The sequence below is a fragment of the Leptodactylus fuscus genome, chromosome 1 (assembly GCF_031893055.1).
Source record: "Leptodactylus fuscus isolate aLepFus1 chromosome 1, aLepFus1.hap2, whole genome shotgun sequence".
Taxonomy (NCBI): Eukaryota; Metazoa; Chordata; class Amphibia; order Anura; family Leptodactylidae; genus Leptodactylus; species Leptodactylus fuscus.
In genome coordinates this window covers 238,085,832-238,108,415 of record NC_134265.1, presented here as the reverse complement: position 1 = coordinate 238,108,415, position 22,584 = coordinate 238,085,832, and the positions used below count along the sequence as shown (strand labels likewise).

Here is a 22,584-nt window from a genome sequence, read left to right as displayed (position 1 = left end):
AATTCCCAGTCAGACAATGGCACTGTATACCAGTAGTAAAAATTGTGGGTGCACGTAACCCCAATATATTCTTTGAATTCCCAGTCAGACACTGGCACTATATGGCAGTAGCAAGAAATGAGGGTATTTGTATTCCCAATATACTCTTTGAATTCCCAGTCAGACAATGGCACTGTATACCAGTAGTAAAAATTGTGGGTGCACGTAACCCCAATATATTCTTTGAATTACCAGTCAGAAACTGGCACTATATGGCAGTAGCAAGAAATGAGGGTATTTATAACCCCAATATATTCTTTGAATTCCCAGTCAGACAATGGCACTGTATACCAGTAGTAAAAATTGTGGGTGCACGTAACCCCAATATATTCTTTGAATTCCCAGTCAGACACTGGCACTATATGGCAGTAGCAAGAAATGAGGGTATTTGTATTCCCAATATATTCTTTGAATTCCCAGTCAGACAATGGCACTGTATACCAGTAGTAAAAATTGTGGGTGCACGTAACCCCAATATATTCTTTGAATTCCCAGTCAGAAACTGGCACTATATGGCAGTAGCAAGAAATGAGGGTATTTGTATTCCCAATATATTCTTTGAATTCCCAGTCAGACAATGGCACTGTATACCAGTAGTAAAAATTGTGGGTGCACGTAACCCCAATATATTCTTTGAATTACCAGTCAGAAACTGGCACTATATGGCAGTAGCAAGAAATGAGGGTATTTATAACCCCAATATATTCTTTGAATTCCCAGTCAGACAATGGCACTGTATACCAGTAGTAAAAATTGTGGGTGCACGTAACCCCAATATATTCTTTGAATTACCAGTCAGAAACTGGCACTATATGGCAGTAGCAAGAAATGAGGGTATTTGTATTCCCAATATACTCTTTGAATTCCCAGTCAGACAATGGCACTGTATACCAGTAGTAAAAATTGTGGGTGCACGTAACCCCAATATATTCTTTGAATTCCCAGTCAGAAACTGGCACTATATGGCAGTAGCAAGAAATGAGGGTATTTGTATTCCCAATATATTCTTTGAATTCCCAGTCAGACAATGGCACTGTATACCAGTAGTAAAAATTGTGGGTGCACGTAACCCCAATATATTCTTTGAATTACCAGTCAGAAACTGGCACTATATGGCAGTAGCAAGAAATGAGGGTATTTATAACCCCAATATATTCTTTGAATTCCCAGTCAGACAATGGCACTGTATACCAGTAGTAAAAATTGTGGGTGCACGTAACCCCAATATATTCTTTGAATTCCCAGTCAGACACTGGCACTATATGGCAGTAGCAAGAAATGAGGGTATTTGTATTCCCAATATATTCTTTGAATTCCCAGTCAGACAATGGCACTGTATACCAGTAGTAAAAATTGTGGGTGCACGTAACCCCAATATATTCTTTGAATTCCCAGTCAGAAACTGGCACTATATGGCAGTAGCAAGAAATGAGGGTATTTGTATTCCCAATATATTCTTTGAATTCCCAGTCAGACAATGGCACTGTATACCAGTAGTAAAAATTGTGGGTGTATATAGCCCCAATTCTATTGCTAGGGGACTTGCAGGGTATTTCTGGGGTGAAGGTGGGGGGGCACACCGTTGGAACGGGTATCGGGGTATATATCGGGTATACGGGAATACACTGACAGTGTATTCCATTCAGGATCCTGGGAAAGCTGGGTTGCGGCGATTGAGCCCGTCAGTGCCACGTTACACTGACAAGCTTCTCCCTGGAATTTAGCTCTTACAAGAGCTGTTGGTTGTCTTCTCCTTCCTATCCTAGCCTGTCCCTGCCTACCCAGAATCTAAGCCCTAGCTAGCTGGACGGAAACCTCCGTCCTCGGTGAATTGCAAGCTCAGAATGACGCGAAGCTGGGCGTCGCTGTTCTTTTAAATTAGAGGTCACATGTTTTCGGCAGCCAATGGGTTTTGCCTACTTTTTTCAACGTCACCGGTGTCGTAGTTCCTGTCCCACCTACCCTGCGCTGTTATTGGAGCAAAAAAGGCGCCAGGGAAGGTGGGAGGGGAATCGAGTAATGGCGCACTTTACCACGCGGTGTTCGATTCGATTCGAACATGCCGAACAGCCTAATATCCGATCGAACATGAGTTCGATAGAACACTGTTCGCTCATCTCTAGTAAAAACCTCTTATGAACTTTATCTTGCTGCCCTATTCACTCAATCTGCTTCCTATGAACTATTTTTTTTCAAAGATCAGACTATGGAGTCAGTTTTCACAGACCCGAATCACAATGAAGTGAATGGGTCCATGAAAATGATGGATCCTACACAGAACCATTAAACACACTGCTAGGTCTTGGTTCAGTCATGTGAATACAGCCAAATGTTGAGTATTCCCTCCCTCAAGAAGTCTATCATAAAGGAGCTAGCTGGGAGACTTAAAGATTTTAACCGATTGAAGGGACTGTAACTCTTCTGCAAGTGATGCAGAGTCTTCATTGCTTACATCACGTGTCGGGTACTTCTGTGCTCAGAATGCCATACTTGTCATAGTAGCTGTTTTGAGTAAAAACCACCTATGAAAGGCATAAAAGTTATCCAGTTCTACTAGCAGATTAAAGCTGTCTTTATTATCTCTTGTACTTCCTGCTCTTTGCTCTACCCTTTCATCTCCATAGACTTGTATACACGTTTTTGTACACAAGATTTTCATAGATTTTCAAACTGAACATTACTTTAGCAGAGAAAGTAGAAGTAGGGAAAAAGCTTCATAAGAGGACAAGATAGCATTTTTCTCACAAAATATATAGTACAAAGCTTCTTATAATTTTCTGCACTACTGGGTAATGTAGTATCTATTTTAATTTATTCAAACCTTTTTCTAACCCCCAGTATTTGCTGGGAATGTTAGTGCAAGTTGTATACTTTTATTTTTCCACCTATCTTTTGTGTAAATGAAGCAGTAGTGAACATGAGTGGCCACCATTTCACTTACTTGGGACAAAGATAGTCAAGTACAGTGCTCTCTCAGTTCCACTGAAGCAAGTGGAGCAGACATGGCTGCTTTAACCCTAGGGCCAACGGTGCACTTGCCCCCTTTGGACAGCAGGACAGTCCTACTTTTGCTTTTCCACGGTCCAGTTCACTGGGTCCAAGCTACCCCAGCTCATTCAGCCGATTCATCATCCAGCCGCTTTCTTTGTTCCCGGTGTCCTCGGAGCAGGAGGCACGATGTAGTGACATCACTTACATCTCACCTGTTGCTTGTAGAAGACTCCGGTACCAGAGAAAAGAGTGAACGGAGGAACACGAAAAGGTGAGTATTAAGGAAACCTGGGGGACACACATGGAGGCAATGTGGGGGAGACACATGAGATTGTGGGGGCAATCTGGGGTGAGGACATAATACTGTGGGGGCAACTTGATGGGGGAATGTCAGTGTGGGGGGACATGATACTGTGGGGGCAACCTAGGGTAAGGACATGGTACTGTGAGGGCAACCTGAGTGGTACATGTCATTTTGGAGGGCATGACACTGTGGGGGGAACATGAAGTGGGGTTACATAGTGGTAGGAAGTTGGGGGCAACCAAGGAGATGGGGGTACATGAATATGTGGGGGGAAACCTGGAGGGGGACATTATAAGGGGCATATTGTATGGGGCCAGTAGGAAGCCATTATACTGTGTAAGAGCTACTACGTGGCATTATACTATGTGGGGCCATTGAATGAGCATTATAATTTGTGCAGGTCAGGTATTTCTAGGTGATGGGGGGGGCACTTATAAAATATTTGCACAGGGCCCACTAATGTGCTAAAACGGCCCTAGAAGTAGGGTCAATGTTCAGGTACTGCATTGTCATAAATGCACAGCCGTCAAAGCCCTAGGGATCCTGGGGATTAGTGTTATTAGTGGAGAAACCCCTTTAAATAGTATAGAATTAAGAAACCACCATGAGCTAATCTTCTCCTTGATATTCCAGAATTGTTTGAGTGGGTACATGCTGAATGAAACACCAGCGTGTGCATGTCTGCTACATGTAAGATGTAATGAAATAGTGGTCTGACGTTTTATTGGCATGACTGCTATTACAATGTGATAGCGACCATTTGCCACCACTGTGATTTCAACAAGAAAATGTTGGATGGCTTCTGTACTTGTAGAAAGCTAAGGTTACTAGAGTCCATTTTTGTCAGTGTGACACAGCTATATTACTTACTAGAGAAGAGAATCTCTTTAGTGTCATTTCCCAGACAAAGTGCACTATTATAAATCCTTGGCTGGCTAAGTGCAGGATATTTCAGTATGATAGACAGACTGGTATGTATGATTCCCTCATTCTCACATAATACATAGCCATACAAACTCATGGGACTCTCAGTGATGTGACTTTCAGATAGTTGAAGAGTGCAGTCATCTTGTTTCAGTATAGTACCATGGACTGTAAATAGAATTAGTCCAGGGATATGGCAGAGTTTAGATTACATTTCTCCTTTTGGATAGAAAAAAAAATTCAATTCTTCCAAGCAAGAAACGGGAATTTCTCATAATATATTTTTAAATCAATTATTATTATATATTTTTTATTTATAATATTTTTATATATTTATTTATATAAATATATATTTATAATATATATAAATTATATGGAAAAATGGGACACGTACATGTTACACCAATGGGAGCTTTTATGGCATCCTATTCTAATAGACATTAATATGGCGTTGGTCTCCCTTTTGCCGCTAAACAGTTTACACTTTTCTGGATAGGATTTTTGCAAGATTTTGGAGTGTGTCTATAGTAATTTTTGACCATTTCTCTAGACATTTATGAGTTACAACACTGATGTTGGATGAGAGAGCCTGGCTTCCAATCTCTGTTCTAATTCATCTGAAAAGTTTTGGATTGGGTTGAGGTCAGGGCTGTGTGTAGGCTAGTGAAGTTCCTCCACATAAACTCACTTAACCTTGCTCAGTCACAGTCATACTGGAGATGAAAATGTCCTTCTCCAAGCTGTTCCCGCAAAGTTGGAAGCACACAGAAGGCCAAAATGTCTTGGTATGCTGAAGCTCCACTGGAGCTAAGGGGCCTAGGCCAAACCCTGATGAACAACCACATAACATTATCTGTCCTCCACTAAACCTTGTAGCTGGCTCAGTGTAGTCAGACAGATTACATTCTCCTGGCATTTATTAGTCTCAGACTTATCCATCACAGTACTAGTTGAAACCTGTTTCTCATTCCACAGATATTTCCACCATTCCAGAGTCCAGTGGCAGCGTGCTTTACACCACTCCATCTGAGGCTTGGCATTGTGCTTGGTGATATAAACTTGCATGCAGCTCTTTGGCCATGGAAACTCAATGTCATGAAGCTCCTGGCGCACAGTTTTTGCGTTGATATTTGTGCTGGTGTTCTACACCAATTTGTGGTTGTTGCAAGTGGCATTTTTATGGTGTCCTCACCACTTTCCACTTCCTTTGAAGAATCTCTTATTATACCATAGTAGTGGTGATGCTGAAGAATCTCATTAAATGCAGTTCAACAAATTCTATAGTAAATGTTATGGTAAAGAATCCTTTTGAAGCCAGCCTGACATATTTTGCCGTAATGTTTATATGGTGTGTAACTTCATCATTGCAGCCTTCTTTTGTTGTGTCACTGTATATATGTCTAATGTTAAACTGAATGAATTGATGTAATTCCTTATTATTTAGTTACAGTGTATGCAGTAATATCTCGTTGCCTCTAATGTCTACTATACTTTAATTAATATGCTATACAGAGTGTCGCAGTGCTAAGGAGATGGTTGCTTTATGATATTGCTAATTCTATTCATTTTTGTTAAATTTCATGTGCAGTAAAATTTAAAGGAAGTCTATCACCAGAACCTCCCTTGTCAACTTAGCCCTTCATACAGATAAGTTAGAGTTACCTGACTCACACAGTGTTTTTCCCACTATGGCCAAGATATAACTACTTTTGACAATATGCAAATGGTCTTGAGCAATGAGGATGTTGTCACTTTCCTCTTTCGATTAATGACAATGACCTTGTTGACCCAAAGAGCTCATTTGCATTTTTCCCAAATCAACTAAATCTCGACAAAGGCACCTTGTTACTGAGGGAATTCAGGTGACACTAACCTATCTATCTGTGGGGCAGGGTGACATGCTGGGTTCTGGTGACCCTAACCTATCTATCTGTGGGGCAGGGTGAAATGCTGGGTTCTGGTGACCCTAACCTATCTATCTGTGGGGCAGGGTGAAATGCTGGGTTCTGGTGACCCTAACCTATCTATCTGTGGGGTAGGGATGACATGTTGGGTTCTGGTGACCCTAACCTTTCTATCTGTGGGTCAGGGTGACATGCTGGGTTCTGGTGACCCTAACCTATCTATCTGTGGGGCAGGGTGACATGCTGGGTTCTGGTGACAAACTTTAAGTTTGAAAAGTTCTTTGCATACCATAATAATTTTATGTATTTTTATTTCTATCAGGGATTCAGTAATCAAGTGGATGTGTCATATATTGCCAAACATTACAACATGAGCAAAAGCAAAGTTGACAACCAGTTCTACAGTGTGGAAGTAGGAGACTCGACTTTCACAGTACTGAAACGCTACCAGAATCTAAAGCCAATAGGTTCTGGGGCTCAGGGAATAGTTTGGTAAGTAATTTGGAAAACTCTTTTTATCAGCTGAATATATAACCATGATTCAGAGTTATTGTGTCATGTATTTTATTTTAATTGTTATTAATTGTTATAGTCAGCCAGCCCCCATAGAATAATTACTTACCGTGAGATCAGGGAAGGAGGGAAGAGGTGCAGTGATCCGGAAGGCTGAATGCCGCTTCAGATCACATGATCCAGGAGTCGTAGCGTAGCCGGAAACATCAGGTCCATCATCTGCAATAATTTAGGACAGAAAGTCCAAATGGAATAGATTCTTGTGAAATAATATATAAAATGTAACTTTTAATAAATAACATTGAAAAATATTCATGCTATAAAATAAAAAAAACAACATGGACCAGTAGATATCAATATAAAGGTAACGTGATAATATATCCATAAGGCAAGGCACAGCGGCCTCCAAGAAAATTAAACCAGACCTACTCACCACTTAAGATGAAGCCGGATAATAGGAGGAAGCATAATGTGTTTTGCCAGACGGACCAAAAGTGATAGAAGCCTCAAAATAATGATAGGCTATACAATACAAGGACAGTAAAGATAAAGAAGTACAAAAATATGCTAGACAGGGTGTGATTCTATATATGACCCTACAGGCCTAGCTCAGGGACATTGCTCTAGTAGCAAATGCCCTGACAAGAACCTGTCCCTAAAATATGGCCACCCTAAGAAAAGAGTCCCCCCCCACATAAAGCAAGCACCCAAATAGTGAGTAACAAGTGAGAAATGTAAAAACAAACAATTGAGCATGCCTACCCGACATGCATGTTTTGTCAGAATGACAGTTATACACCACCCTGACTCATCAGGGGTTAAAAATGCTCAAAGAGTTAAGCCCAATTAGGGCAGAAAACAGTGCGTTAAATGAGATAAACAATCACGCTGTACCAAATCGTCTGAGTCACTCCACATATGAAATAATACACAATGACACCGTGACCCAGCCTCCTGGCAACCCCAGGGAAACTGCGATCCTATAGTGGGGGGTCTGAGGAGTAATGGGGGGCAATCTTGCCTCCAGTCCCCCTGGATGCCATGATCAATATTGATCACAGCATTCAGGGATTAATCCATTGAGTCCACCAGCTAGTTACACCCCTCTGCAGTGTAACACAGCCGAGTACCAGGAAGTAATGACACAGGCACAACTTCGGTGTCTGCGGCATCACACCGCCATACTATAACAGCGCTGAACATTATCTATAGGCTCAGCACGACATAATAGTACCGTGCAAAGTGGGAAGAAGTTAATATATTGAAAGAATTAAGGTTGTATTGAAGTCTATGGGACATGCAATCAAAAGATTATAGGTCCAGGATCGCTATGGAGCTTAGAAAATCATTAAAATTAAAAAAAAAAGTTTAAAAAATATTAAAACCTAAAAATTCTAATCACCTCACTTTCCCTTTTTGAAATAAAAATAAACAAAATCAAACTTTAACAAATTATACATCCTTGTGTCTGAAAACGTCTGTCTGTAAACATAAAAATATTTTTCTCATATGGTGGATGCTGTAACGGGGAAAAAACTTTTGTCATTTTGCCTCCCATAAACATTTGGATAAACAGTGATTCCCCAAAATGTCCTCTCTAAAAATCCAAAAAGTACAACTAGCCCCCACAAATAAAGACACCTTATGCATTAGTGTACACAGAACTATAAAAATCATATGAGTGTCAGAATATGGCAACTCCAAGATTTTTTTTAAAAAAGTTTTGGATTACTCTTAAAAGGGTTTAAAAGTAATTAAAACAATATAAATTTGTCAACCCTGGTATCTGACCCATAGAATTCAGCTGTCATTTTTGCTATATAGTGAACTTTGTAAAAACAAAGCTTGTAAGAAATTCACACAAATGTAGTTTTTCTCCAATTCCACCTCAATTCTGAATTTTGTTCTAGCTTCCCAGTACATCGTACAGAATATTAAATGGTACCATTATAAAATGCAATGGTTGTGGCATGAAGGGGTGAAAGGGGCTTTCCCACGAGCAAGACTCATCCTCGATCAACAGGATAGGTGTTAGGGTAAGTTCACACGATGTAACGTTGAGCGTGATATGGCACGTATACACGTGGCGGCAGATGACGCGCTCAAAATACTCCCATTGATTTCAATGGGAGTTAGGATCGTATACGCCGCGTTATTTTGCAAAATAACGTGGCGTATACGATCCTAACTCCCATTGAAATGAATGGAATGTTTTTGCGAGCGCAATCTGCTCACACGTGTATACGTGCCAGATTGCGCTCCACTTTCACTGTGAACTCACCCTTAAATGTATGATCACTGTGGGTCCAACTTTTGGACATCCCACTGACCATGAGAAGTGGGGTCCTTAAGTCCCTTGTGTTCCACAGTGGAGCAGCAATGTGCATATGTAACCGGTACTTCACTCATTGCTGTGGGTCTGATAATGGTGGCCAATTTCAGGGCTATTACAGAGCTGCAGAAGTGAAAGAAGTGATGGTCACGAATAGACACTATTGTTTTACCGACACAGAGTGGAATGCTCTGGTACTCACCGCACGTAGAAACAGTATTCCCCTAGATAGGGCCGGAATCAGCACCCAGCATACACGGGCAAGTGCTGGAATACCATGCTCCTGAAGGGGCCCACTCACCTGCCGGGTGCTGACTCTTACACTTTGCCTCTTCTTTGACCATGCTGACAGTTTTAACTGCAAGATGCCAGCAGTGCATATTAGTAATGAGGACTTCTGAGCTCCACAGCCAGTGCAGGGAATGACTGGGCCTGTGTAAACAATAGTGGAGAAACCACACTCTAGAAAGTGGAACCTCACCTTTGAAGGCCTATCCTAGGAATAAACAGTCAGTGCTAAAGTATTGGAAACAGGGCCGGCTCCAGGTTTTTATATGCCCTTGGGCGACAGAGCCTCAGTGGGCCTCCTTGTAAAGGAGGTGGGGGGGGGGTCAAGACACACTGCGTCGCAGATGAAGCGAGTGACGTCACGCAGGAGTGTGGCGTCACCAACGGCATACCTCCCAACTTTTGAAGAGTAGAAAGAGGGGCAAAATTTGCGGTGCGCAGTGGCAAATTTAGCTCCATCCACTTTTATGTTGATTCCACCCATTCTCATTCATTTATCATGTGCTCCCACACAGTATAATCCTCCTACAGTCACCCGTAAATTATATGCCCCCCTCCATCTCTCCCCCAGTTTCATATACACCCTTCCTCTGCCCCAGTTTCATGTCCCCCCCTCCATCTCTGTCCCCAGTTTCATTCCGTTCTCCCCCTTCATCTGCCCACAGGTTCATGCCCCCCGTCTTTGCCCCAGTGTCATGCTGTTCCACCCCCCCATCTGCCCCAGTGTCATGCCATTCCCCCCCCCTCCCCTTCATTTGCCCCCCAGTTTCATTGGGCCCCCTCCATCTCTGTCACCAGTTTCATGCCGTTCTCCCCCCCTTCATCTGCCCAGTTTCATGTCCCCCCCGTCTCTGCCCCAGTGTCATGCCGTTCTCTCCCCACCCCCTTCATCTTCCCCAGTGTCATGCCGTTCCCCCCCTCCCCTTCATTTGCCCCCCAGTTTCATGTGCCCCCTTCATTATGTTCCACCTTAATGTTTAATACAAAACAAACACTTACACTCACCTTCCATCGCTCCCCCGCCGCTCCTCTCTCCGCTCTCTCACTCCATTCACATAGTTGTAGGCACGATGTGACGTCATCACATCGCGCCTACACACGCCGCAGCGGTAAAGCAGGAGCTGAGCTCACAGCTCCTGCTTTAATCACCTATGTATTCAGCTCATCGGCGTCTGTCGGACGCCGATGAGCTGAAATCGGGACAGGCAAGTGCTGGGGGGGCCCCAGAGGCTCTGCCCGATTATGCTGTGCACTGACGCCAGCCCTGATTGGAAAACCTCTTGTTACAAACCTCTGTTGCTGTTTTGCAAGCAGTTCAAAAGAAGACTTGCTGAGCGTCCATGCAGTTAGTTATATTCATTTAGCTGTTACAAACAGTTGGTGACATCTTAGCGCTAAGCTTTATGTTAAATATTCTTATTACTGTTAAATTAATCTGCCTTTTATTCATGTATTACTGTAAAAATTGAACATAGCAATAAAAAATGTTTTAAAAAAAATCTGTATAACTAACAAGAGTAATTCAGAAGTTGCCATATTGAGTTAATTTCAGCTGCATTTACTGTGTATACAATAGTCTCAGTGATTAATGAGGTCTGACTGATCCTGCTTTCCTGCTAAATAAATTGCTTGTCTTGTTGCTCCTGAAAGTGAAAGCATATTTACATGTTATACAATGGAGAAAAAAAGTGGGAGCACTGGTTTTAATGGAAGTCCAATTTTGATTGTGTCCATCTTATTTACCGATCTGTATTCATTGGAGGAAGCAATAGGGTATGAAGTTTCTCATCACAAATGAGCCAAGTATACATATAGCAATAACAATACATAGCAGGTTTATTTTTGTAGTCTCTATATATGCTGTAGTATATCTTGTATATAATACCATTCTATCTGTCTATCTATCTATCTACAGTCCTATGAAAAAGTTTGGGCACCCCTATTAATCTTAATCATTTTTAGTTCTAAATATTTTGGTGTTTATAACAGCCATTTCAGTTTGATATATCTAATAACTGATGGACACAGTAATATTTCAGAATTGAAATGAGGTTTATTGTACTAACAGAAAATGTGCAATATGCATTAAACCAAAATTTGACCGGTGCAAAAGTATGGGCACCTCAACAGAAAAGTGACATTAATATTTAGTAGATCCTCCTTTTGCAAAGATAACAGCCTCTAGTCGCTTCCTGTAGCTTTTAATCAGTTCCTGGATCCTGGATCCTGGATAAAGGTATTTTGGACAAACAATTCAAGTTCAGTTAAGTTAGATGGTCGCCGAGCATGGACAGCCCGCTTCAAATCATCCCACAGATGTTCAATGATATTCAGGTCTGGGGACTGGGATGGCCATTCCAGAACATTGTAATTGTTCCTCTGCATGAATGCCTGAGGATTTGGAGCGGTGTTTTGGATCATTGTCTTGCTGAAATATCCATCCCCGGCGTAACTTCAACTTCGTCACTGATTCTTGAACATTATTCTCAAGAATCTGCTGATACTGAGTGGAATCCATGCGACTCTCAACTTTAACAAGATTCCCGATGCCGGCATTGGCCACACAGCCCCAAAGCATGATGGAACCTCCACCAAATTTTACAGTGGGTAGCATGTGTTTTTCTTGGAATGCTGTTTCTTTTTGGACGCCATGCATAACGCCTTTTTTTATAACCAAACAACTCAATTTTTGTTTCCAAAATGAAGCTGCCTTGTCCAAATGTGCTTTTTCATACCTCAGGCAACTTTATTTGTGGCGTACGTGCAGAAACGGCTTCTTTCTCATCACTCTCCCATACAGCTTCTATTTGTGCAAAGTGCGCTGTATAGTTGACCGATGCACAGTGACACCATCTGCAGCAAGATGATGCTGCAGCTCTTTGGAGGTGGTCTGTGGATTGTCCTTGACTGTTCTCACCATTCTTCTTCTCTGCCTTTCTGATATTTTTCTTGGCCTGCCACTTCTGGGCTTAACAAGAACTGTCCCTGTGGTCTTCCATTTCCTTACTATGTTCCTCACAGTGGAAACTGACAGGTTAAATCTCTGAGACAACTTTTTGTATCCTTCCCCTGAACAACTATGTTGAACAATCTTTGTTTTCAGATCATTTGAGAGTTGTTTTGAGTAGCCCATGATGCCACTCTTCAGAGGAGATTCAAATAGGAGATCAACTTGCAATTGGCCACCTTAAATACCTTTTCTTATGATTGGATACATCTGGCTATGAAGTTCAAAGCTCACTGAGGTTACATAACCAATTTTGTGCTTCAGTAAGTCAGTAAAAAGTAGTTAGGGGAATTCAAATCAATAAAATGATAAGGGTGCCCATACTTTTGCACCGGTCAAATTTTGGTTTAATGCATATTGCACATTTTCTGTTAGTACAATAAACCTCATTTCAATCCTGAAATATTACTGTGTCCATCAGTTATTAGATATATCAAACTGAAATGGCTGTTGCAAACACCAAAATATTTAGAACAAAAAATGATTAAGATTAATAGGGGTGCCCAAACTTTTTCATAGGACTGTACCTGTAGCAGTTATTGGAGTGATTTCTAGGTGTCTCTGGTTGCTGCTGGGATTCTCTCCCTTTGTTTACATGCTGTTAGCTTCCTGCTGTGCAGCTTCCTGTGTAGCTGCTGCACTAACTAGATGAGACCCCAAGGACTATTATACCTCAGATCATACACCCGCCCATTCCCAACACATGTCCACCTGCCACCAAACGAGGAGAATGATGAGACCCCAAGGACTATTGTACCCCAAACCACCCTCCCATCCACCCACTACATGCCAGTCCCCACCCCAACCAAACACATTCTACTTGCTTTGGCAATGCCAAATACCTATTCGAATGTGCCAATAAAGCTTCTTTGTATTGTATTATATTGTAACTCCCTTTCACTCAGCCCCCCTCCTCCTCTCTCATTCCATTACAAAACCCAACATGCCACTATCCTAACCCCTCCCACCCTAACTGACTAGCGATCCTGCCATTACTTGCCCCTCCCACCCTACCCTGTCTATCTTTAGCCTACCAATCCCGCCGGGGAGGAGCCGTTCCCTGGACACAGGAAAGCTTGGTAAGTATTGATGGGTATAGGGGAGGGGTAAGAGTGATGGTGACATTCTGTTTTGGAAGTTTTGAAATGTAATGTCTCTGAATTATCAGAAAGGGTCGATGGAGCGGTCACATGACCACTCCAGGGATATAGGCAATTATACATTTTTTTAATTGAAGTAAATTAGAAGTTAGGTGAGGGGAGGGAGTTTAGTTTAGGGGATAATTATCAGTTTATCCTGGACAACCCCTTTAAGGGTGCATTCACACTGAGTAAACGCTAGCTTATTTTGTAGAGTAAAATTACACTTGTAAATTTTGCTATCCCATTGACTTCAATGACATTTTACAAGCGTATTTTTTACAGGCGTATTTTTTACAGGCGTATTTTTTACAGGCGTATTTTTACAGTTGTAAAAAAATATCATTGAAGTCAATGGGATAGCAAAATTTACAAGTGTAATTTTACTCTACAAAATAAGCTAGCGTTTACTCAGTGTGAATGCACCCTAACACCCCAATGCTCCCTGTGCTTTCAGTTCCTTGTGTGAAAAAAGCACATTACAAATGTTTGTCATTTCATTATCTCCTCTCATCATGGTGATCTATTCCTCGCTATATCCATTTCTTCAGGAAGATGGTGAAGAACGTGTTGATCTATCAACACCTTCCAACCCCAATGCCTCCCAGTTCATTCCTTCCTGAATCGACGATTTTAAGCTTATGGTTTACAATAAAAACTGGCATAAAATGTTTGATAAATGTATTCTTTGACTCTTATTTATTTGAAGTCTTTGTGTTCTCAAAATGGAGCGTTGCAAAGACAGCCATCAGACGCCCATTTTTCACTGTCGTATGAAGCCGTGTTTATGTAGCTTAGATATCTGCTGCCTGCTTAGCTACTTTTCTCTATTTTGGGACCTGTACCCTCATGTGCGTAGGTCAGTATCTTTCCCTAACATTATAGTTAGATTACCTTTTTGATGTGTTTATGGAGGTCGATACAGTTTCTGGATGTATAATTTTGATTAATGCTTTTCCTGAGCAACATTTGTTCCATGCCTGGAAAATTCAATAATGACAGTATAAAAAAGAAAAAAGAAAACATGAACTGAAAGTCATATAACATTCATAGGATGGATATTGGATATAGTAACTGTGTATCCTTGGGACCGCTTACAACTATCTGATTTCATTTCCCTCAGTTTACCAAGGTATATACTAATGACTGAGGATGGTATTATTTGTACAAACCTTTAGGGGAATTCATCTGAATTCCATTTCCTACAGCATTGGGCAGTGCTAACAGAGCAGAACTCGGCACTGCTGCAGTGCAGCCCTTGTTAGCATTGCATAATCACATTTTCCTTTTCTATAGTGCAGTTTCTGTATTTCGACAAACATTTACCCTATGAGTACAATACCATGAACTCCATTAGTTGCAGTTACAGTGTATGTAATGTAATTGACTTTTGAGTAATAATAAAATGTCAATATATTTGTGGTAAAACACAGAAGTTAATTTTCACACAACTGATGGCCTTGCAGTTATCCGTGAAAAACAAAATTGGTGGTATTGGCATTGAGGAATGAATAGGACACATGAAGGGCTTTGGATTGTTACTATGGGAAGCTGCAGAAGCAGAAGACTTACCAAGAAGTCTTATCTAGAAGAGGTCTTACCATTCCTTTTGGGGGGTTTTTTATTAAGTGGTAGCGTAGGTCCCTCTTTCATGTACCCATACACATGTATTGGACACTTTCATAGGAAGCAGCTGAACTAATTTGTAATGTGGTGTGGGGAAGTTAGCTCGGTAGAAGCAGTGGTGCAGACCCAAACAGTCAAGACAGGGACACAAAATGTGCAGCAAACTGGTTTATGTAGAAAAAACAGGAAAATAAATAAACCTTGACTTCAGGCAAAAAATGAACAAAACAAAATACAGCCTTAACTTCAGGCAAAAACAAAATTCATATCTGATCGTCTGAGCCTTAGCTAAAAAGAATGGATAACCTAACTATACGTGTAGCTTACTAACACCCATATGAACAAAACAGGAGCAATATAGTCTCACTGTACTCAGGGTTACAGGACAGAACCATACACCTTCTTTCACCTCCTGGAACTGCACTGCAAATGTAGGAGCTGCAGCCCAGTAATGAGCCCAGGGTCTACATCTGGGCTGAGGCCTACTCTAGATCTGCCCTGGACCACGCACATGTCAGAAACCTGGGGCTGATATATCTGGACTCCAGCACTCTGCCTGTCACCTTCTCACAGTGGATAGAATGTATTAGACTTCCTAGCCTGAGTGCTTGCCTGCTAACCTCTGAGGCAGTAACGCTAGGTTCACACCTGCATTCATGTCTCCGTTCTATGGTTTCCGTCTTCTGCATGGCAGAAGACGGAAACCATAGACCGGGTCCGGCCGTGAGCGGCGGTGAGCGTTTTAGACTCTCTGCCGCGAAACCGGATTTTTTAATCCGGACACAGAGTACTGCATGTCCGACTCTGTGTCCGGATTATAAAACCTGGTTTCGCAGCGGAGAGCGCAAAACGCTCACCGCCGCTCACGGCCGGACATCTCTCTCACCCATTCAAATGAATGGGTGAGAAAGTCTCCTGCAGGTTTCCGTCTCCTGCATCGTTTTATGCAGGAAACGGAAACCTGCAATAAGGACAGATGAACGCTGATGTGAACGAGCCCTAACCCAGTCACCCTCCCATTATTGCTTACAAGTAATTGCCTCTAGGTCTTTTACTGCATATACTATAACAGGCTATGTTACCTTTACATTTACTCACAGTATACGACATACGGGCAGACAATAGAGATGTTGTGCAATGGAATCTGAGTGTGTTTTTGTTAAAAAATGGCTTTAAGTCACAAAATTCATAGTCGGAAACTTTTGAAGAGGAACTTTTACTTTCTTTAAATTTTCATTTAATAGTTGTCTTTTAATGTCATAAATTGCCCTTCCAATCATATGTATAAACTGAGTAGAGATGACACAGTAAATAAAATGCTGTATATATTTTCAAGGACTTTCCGCTTGTTTGCTTGTATACCTTTCACCACCTCCAAGTCTAGCTCTCTGCATCATTTATCATGGGGTGCTCCACTGATTCCAACAAAGTTTTACATTTTTCTCTTGCCCACATCGTTCCTGAGCAATCAGCGCTATTAGTTTTTGTGTTTGATTTGCTGTTTAGGGTCTGTACTGTTAGGAGAGCGGTGTCAGGCAGGAGCAGGCAAGGGTGTGATTCTGAGCTCTGACATTGACTGCTTCTGATTTATAACGCTGAATCAAACGCCCCTCCCCCTGTCTAACACCACCCATCTGACATTACAGAGTCTAAATAGCACATAAGGCACCAAAAGTAACTGCACTTACTGCTGGGTATGATGGAGGCTAGACAGAAGATTCCTAGTACGCTGGAATCAGTGGTGCAGCATCATTTAACAAATAACTTGAATTGGTGGAGGTGGTGAAAGGTTCTTCTTAAAGTTAATGCCAATGTTGGGGAAACAAAGTGAAAGAAAAAAATGCCGTTTTACAGTACAGCCTAGTGCGTGAGATTTCATTTAATCCCATCCACACACTGCAGGGGAAAAAAAAATGCAGAAATGTTTTTTACCTATAGATTTAATAGGAATGAAGCAACGCACAGGAAAATACTACAGAAAAAACAACAACACATTTCGCTTAATATTTCCCAAAGCATTTTTAACTACTCTTTCGTACATGGGACCCTAGCCTACATTTTTACTGGACTGCAGTGTTGATAGTTTATCTGATGGGACATTAACATCAGTAATCGTGCAGTGTTGCTGCATTTTTGCTGTTTACCAAGCACAGTGCCTTACATTCTTTAGTGGCTGTGCGTGGTAATGCAACTTACTGCAACTCGGTCCCATTAAGTCTAGGGCTATGCAGCAATTTTAGCCAAGGGTTACCGGGTTGCCTTGAAGCTACTTCACTCACCTTAGAGTGCTGAGACTGCAATTTTAAATTGCAAGAAAGTTGTGTCGAGCTACGGGTTGTAATATGACTCCATTCACTAAAATTAGTGAAGAAATCACAGGGCAACCCGTTGCTCTTCCATCAAGCGTCAAGAGTCGTGGGCAAAATCTCTGTGCATCCCTAGCCTTAATTGAATGGAACAGAGATATGTGTAACACCATACCCTGCTGCTATAGAATATACAACATTGTGTCCGGCAATACGTCTATGAAGTATATAGTTAATTTACTTATTAAAATTAACTGAATGGAGATATTGGACATGACGTGACATTAGATCAATTACTTTGATTACTTCACAAGGAGTATAGACAAAAAAAAAAGCTTTGAAATAATAAATATTAAAATAAAATAAACTTTCTTTGAAATAATAAATGGTAAATTTGGAGTTGTACTTTTCTCTCAGAAATGACAGTCCTCATGATGGTTCTCTTTCCTGTTTTTCAGTGCTGCTTATGATGCTGTCCTTGATAGAAATGTGGCCATTAAGAAACTCAGTCGGCCATTTCAAAATCAAACACATGCCAAGCGGGCATACAGGGAGCTGGTACTCATGAAGTGTGTAAATCATAAAAATGTAAGTTTGTATGCCACTTGCTATATTTCTCTCCTTTTTTGTTTTTTTACCTTGTAATTTGTGGTACTGTTGTTATTTCTGTGTATTATGAGGTTTATGACAGTTAAATACTTGTGTATTTTTCTTTAAATGTTTTCAACCTAACATGACCTAATAGGAGAGAATGCTAAAAATGAGATTGCCCTTACCTTCTGTCTTTACCTGTACTGGTACCTGGACCTTGTACTGAAGCTTCACTACAATTATTGGAATAGGAGCGAACTGCTCCCGTTCCCCAACCGCTTCAGTAGCTTCTGGCAACTGGAGCTGTTACACCCCAACAGAACAGATACTAATGACCTGCACATAAGACATGCACATCGGGCTGCAAAAACCTTTAAAGGATCTGTGGGCTCCATTGTGACTCCTTGTCTCACAACAGTAATACTTAAACTGCAACATGTTTGTTGGATCATACTTAAAGGGAAATTCCCATGTACATAATCATATCTATACACTCACCGGCCACTTTATTAGGTACACCATGCTAGTAACGGGTTGGACCCCCTTTTGCCTTCAGAACTGCCTCAATTCTTCGTGGCATAGATTCAACAAGGTGCTGGAAGCATTCCTCAGAGATTTTGGTCCATATTGACATGATGGCATCACACAGTTGCCGCAGATTTGTCGGCTGCACATCCCTGATGCGAATCTCCCGTTCCACCACATCCCAAAGATGCTCTATTGGATTGAGATCTGGTGACTGTGGAGGCCATTGGAGTACAGTGAACTCATTGTCATGTTCAAGAAACCAGTCTGAGATGATTCCAGCTTTATGACATGGCGCATTATCCTGCTGAAAGTAGCCATCAGATGTTGGGTACATTGTGGTCATAAAGGGATGGACATGGTCAGCAACAATACTCAGGTAGGCTTTGGCGTTGCAACGATGCTCAATTGGTACCAAGGGGCCCAAAGAGTGCCAAGAAAATATTCCCCACACCATGACACCACCACCACCAGCCTGAACCGTTGATACAAGGCAGGATGGATCCATGCTTTCATGTTGTTGACGCCAAATTCTGACCCTACCATCCGAATGTCGCAGCAGAAATCGAGACTCATCAGACCAGGCAACGTTTTTCCAATCTTCAATTGTCCAATTTCGATGAGCTTGTGCAAATTGTAGCCTCAGTTTCCTGTTTTTAGCTGAAAGGAGTGGCACCCGGTGTGGTCTTCTGCTGCTGTAGCCCATCTGCCTCAAAGTTCAACGTACTGTGCGTTCAGAGATGCTCTTCTGGCTACCTTGGTTGTAACGGGTGGCTATTTGAGTCACTGTTGCCTTTCTATCAGCTCGAACCAGTCTGGCCATTCTCCTCTGACCTCTGGCATCAACAAGGCATTTCCGCCCACAGAACTGCCGCTCACTGGATGTTTTTTCTTTTTCGGACCATTCTCTGTAAACCCTAGAGATGGTTGTGCGTGAAAATCCCAGTAGATCAGCAGTTTCTGAAATACTCAGACCAGCCCTTCTGGCACCAACAACCATGCCACGTTCAAAGGCACTCAAATCACCTTTCTTCCCCATACTGATGCTCGGTTTGAACTGCAGGAGATTGTCTTGACCATGTCTACATGCCGAAATGCACTGAGTTGCCGCCATGTGATTGGCTGATTAGAAATTAAGTGTTAACGAGCAGTTGGACAGGTGTACCTAATAAAGTGGCCGGTGAGTGTATTTGTAGATAATTAAAAGTTAAACATTTTTACAAATATAAGTAGTTAAAAATTCTGCAGAGTTTTAAATATTTTCTCTAACTTTCTTAGTGGTGACAGTGTGTTGTCTTGATCGGTTGTCAATGGAAATGACCACAAATTCAGAAACTTTCTATGGTCTGAGACTTGTCAGGAACCCAGCTATGATTTTCTTATTGTAGCTGGGTTATCAGGCAGGGACACCACATGTATCAGAAGATATCCCGGCCTCAATAAAGAAATCATGGCTGATTTTCTGACCTTAGAAAGTTCCTGCATTCATGGTTGTGTCCACTGCCATCCGATCAGAACAGACTGTGACCACAAGATATTTAGAGAAAATCTTTAAAACTTGCAAAATGTTTAATTACTTATATTTGCAAAAAATGTTTAACTTTATCTAAAAATTTTAAAATAATTATGCACATGGAAATACCCCTTTAAGACTCTGTTCACAACAGCATTAGTTCTTTTTGTCAGCATTCACTTAGTCTTTGCTGGTCATAGCAGTGAGGTTTTCAGCATTATTGTATCCAGCAAAAAAAAAAAATTATGCAGTTCCCGATTCATTATTATTAAGTCAAGAGAGAAAAAAAAGGATCCATCAAATTTGTTATAACTGATATGATAGATATTAACAGGTCAGTCATATCTGTGATGGTCCCTGCAAAAATGGAAAAATCATGTGAACAGTGCTTTAATATCTTCGATATTTATTGCGCTGTGGTACTGAGAGAACATTGTCTGTTTTGTTTTCTAGCTGATGCCCATGAATTGGAATCAACATGCAAATTTGAGTTCACACATAAAACATATTGCCCCAGTTTGGGTCATGTAGGGTATTGAAATCTATACAAGGTTTCCATGGTAGCTTAGGGGACACGCCATCAGAATCTCATAGTGAGCTTTGTCCTGTATTCACCCTGCATTGCCAGTAGATACAGATACAGCAAATGCTAAAGGGGGTGTCACTTCAGATGGCCATATCTCTGGTTTTCTACCACATAGACAAATACCTCTGGTATCATTTGAAACTACTACACAATGACATAGTAGATAAAGGGGATATATAATAAGAGTCAGGCTGCAGTCCTGAAAGTCCCATGGAAGGGAATGGAGCTTCGGCCATGGAAGTACACTGGCGCATCATTCAAAGGGAGGCTTACTGGCTCTTGGGCCACCGTTCTCCTGTTTGCTGGGTGGTCCCACAATTAGAGACTTGTGGATAGGGACAGCCCTTTTAAGATTTTTTTTTGTATCAATGTTGATAAATGTTGTCAGTTTTGTTCAGGTGAATAAGGATTACTACATAGTCAATGTATTGGCAGTCTGACATCCTTTCTAGAAAATGATAATCTACATATCAATATCCAAGTCATTTTTTATCCATGTTTACTGTTAAAGTGGGTGTCTGGTGGGATAAAATGTTTTGTAAAAAGGGCAGCACGGGTTTTAATAAGTATTACTAATCTCATTGATTCCCTATCACTGCTATTCAACACTGGATGTCCCACTTGTCTCAGTGCTTCCTCCACTCGTTATAATGTCCCATAGTGGCCCTTCACACAGCATAATAATTCATAGTGGCTCTCCATGAAATATAATGGCCATGCACACAGTTTAATGTCCCATAGTGACCCTCCATGAAATATAATGTCCTATAGTGGTCATGTGCACAGTGTAATGTCCCATAGTGGCCCTCCATGCTGTATAATGTCTTATAGGGGCCCCTGTACACAATATAATGCCCATAGTGGCCCCTTCCACACAGTATAATGTCCTTTGGTAGTTCCTCCACACAATATAATGTACCATAGTGGTACATACTGTACATAGGGATGACAGAATCATTTCTCATTACGAATTTCCCTAAAATTTTAGCTTTGGCTGAACACTGTTATACTCCGGGGGCTCTTCAGGCCCCGGAGTATAATAACCGAAGTCCCAGGGGAGGTGAGAAAACAACACAGAGTTACTTATTTATCCTGCACTCTGTGTCCCAGTCACCTTCGAGGCCTCTTCCAGCTTCCTGAATGGTCAGGAACTGCTGAGGTCTGTGTTTGGGCCTCAGTGGTCACGTGGGTCCTGTTGGCTTAATGATGATTGAATCTGTACACCAGCGTGACCCATTACCCATCCCTGATGTCATTCAGAGGCTGGAAGAGGCAGAAGAGTACAGGGACCCACACTGGAGTGCTTGGGAGATGAGTAACACTGTTTGTTATATTTACTTGCCTCCCTTGGGCCTCTGCTTATTATAATCTGGCGTCTGAAGAGACTGGATTTTAATAATGGGGACCTTGGGCAACCACACATTTTTTTCCTTGGTGTTGTCCACCCCTGTAAAAATCAGATTAACAATGGTGGGGGATCAGTGAAAAAAATGATCTTTTTTATAGTGAAATGTATTTATTTTTTTAACCCTTTTACAAAACATTTTAGGCTCAGTGTTAGAACATTATAAATAATAAAAGCTGTATCTATATTGTGAATAAATATTTACATCCTCGGTAATACCAGAATTCTGAATGTGTGCTGTGCCTTATGTTTAATATTGAGAAAACGCGTAATTTTAATATTTTCGAATGCAATATTGAGTAAACGCGTCAAGCATTTTAGTGCTGTATAGCTACAGTAGAGATGGCTGTAATACAATAGTGATTCACAATCTCTGCACTGTGTATTAGCTGTGGTTGACAGCCATTGTTCAGATCCCTTTCTGATTTTGTGTTGACTATTTTCCACACCGTCACCTCAATGAATTCCAATTCCCCAAAACTCCCAGATGAATAGAGGCAAGGATTTCTCATACGTTCCTTCCTGAAAGGATTTATCAGGTTCATTGCTGGTTGCTATAGAGACCAAGTCATGTAAAGTACAACAAGTGCT

The 22,584-nt window shown here is 41.4% G+C and overlaps 1 protein-coding gene across 4 annotated transcripts in view; it reads left to right on the top strand.

Annotated features, from left to right (window-relative positions):
• The window catches only part of MAPK10 (mitogen-activated protein kinase 10), a 211,418-nt gene that overhangs the window by 120,706 nt on the left and 68,128 nt on the right, over positions 1 to 22,584 (top strand). For all 4 annotated transcript variants that reach the window (XM_075284712.1, XM_075284703.1, XM_075284720.1 and 1 more), the window contains exons 3-4: positions 6,485 to 6,654; positions 17,832 to 17,961. In XM_075284712.1, coding sequence (XP_075140813.1) covers positions 6,485 to 6,654; positions 17,832 to 17,961 — 300 coding nt within the window. The remainder of the gene's footprint in view (positions 1 to 6,484; positions 6,655 to 17,831; positions 17,962 to 22,584) is intronic.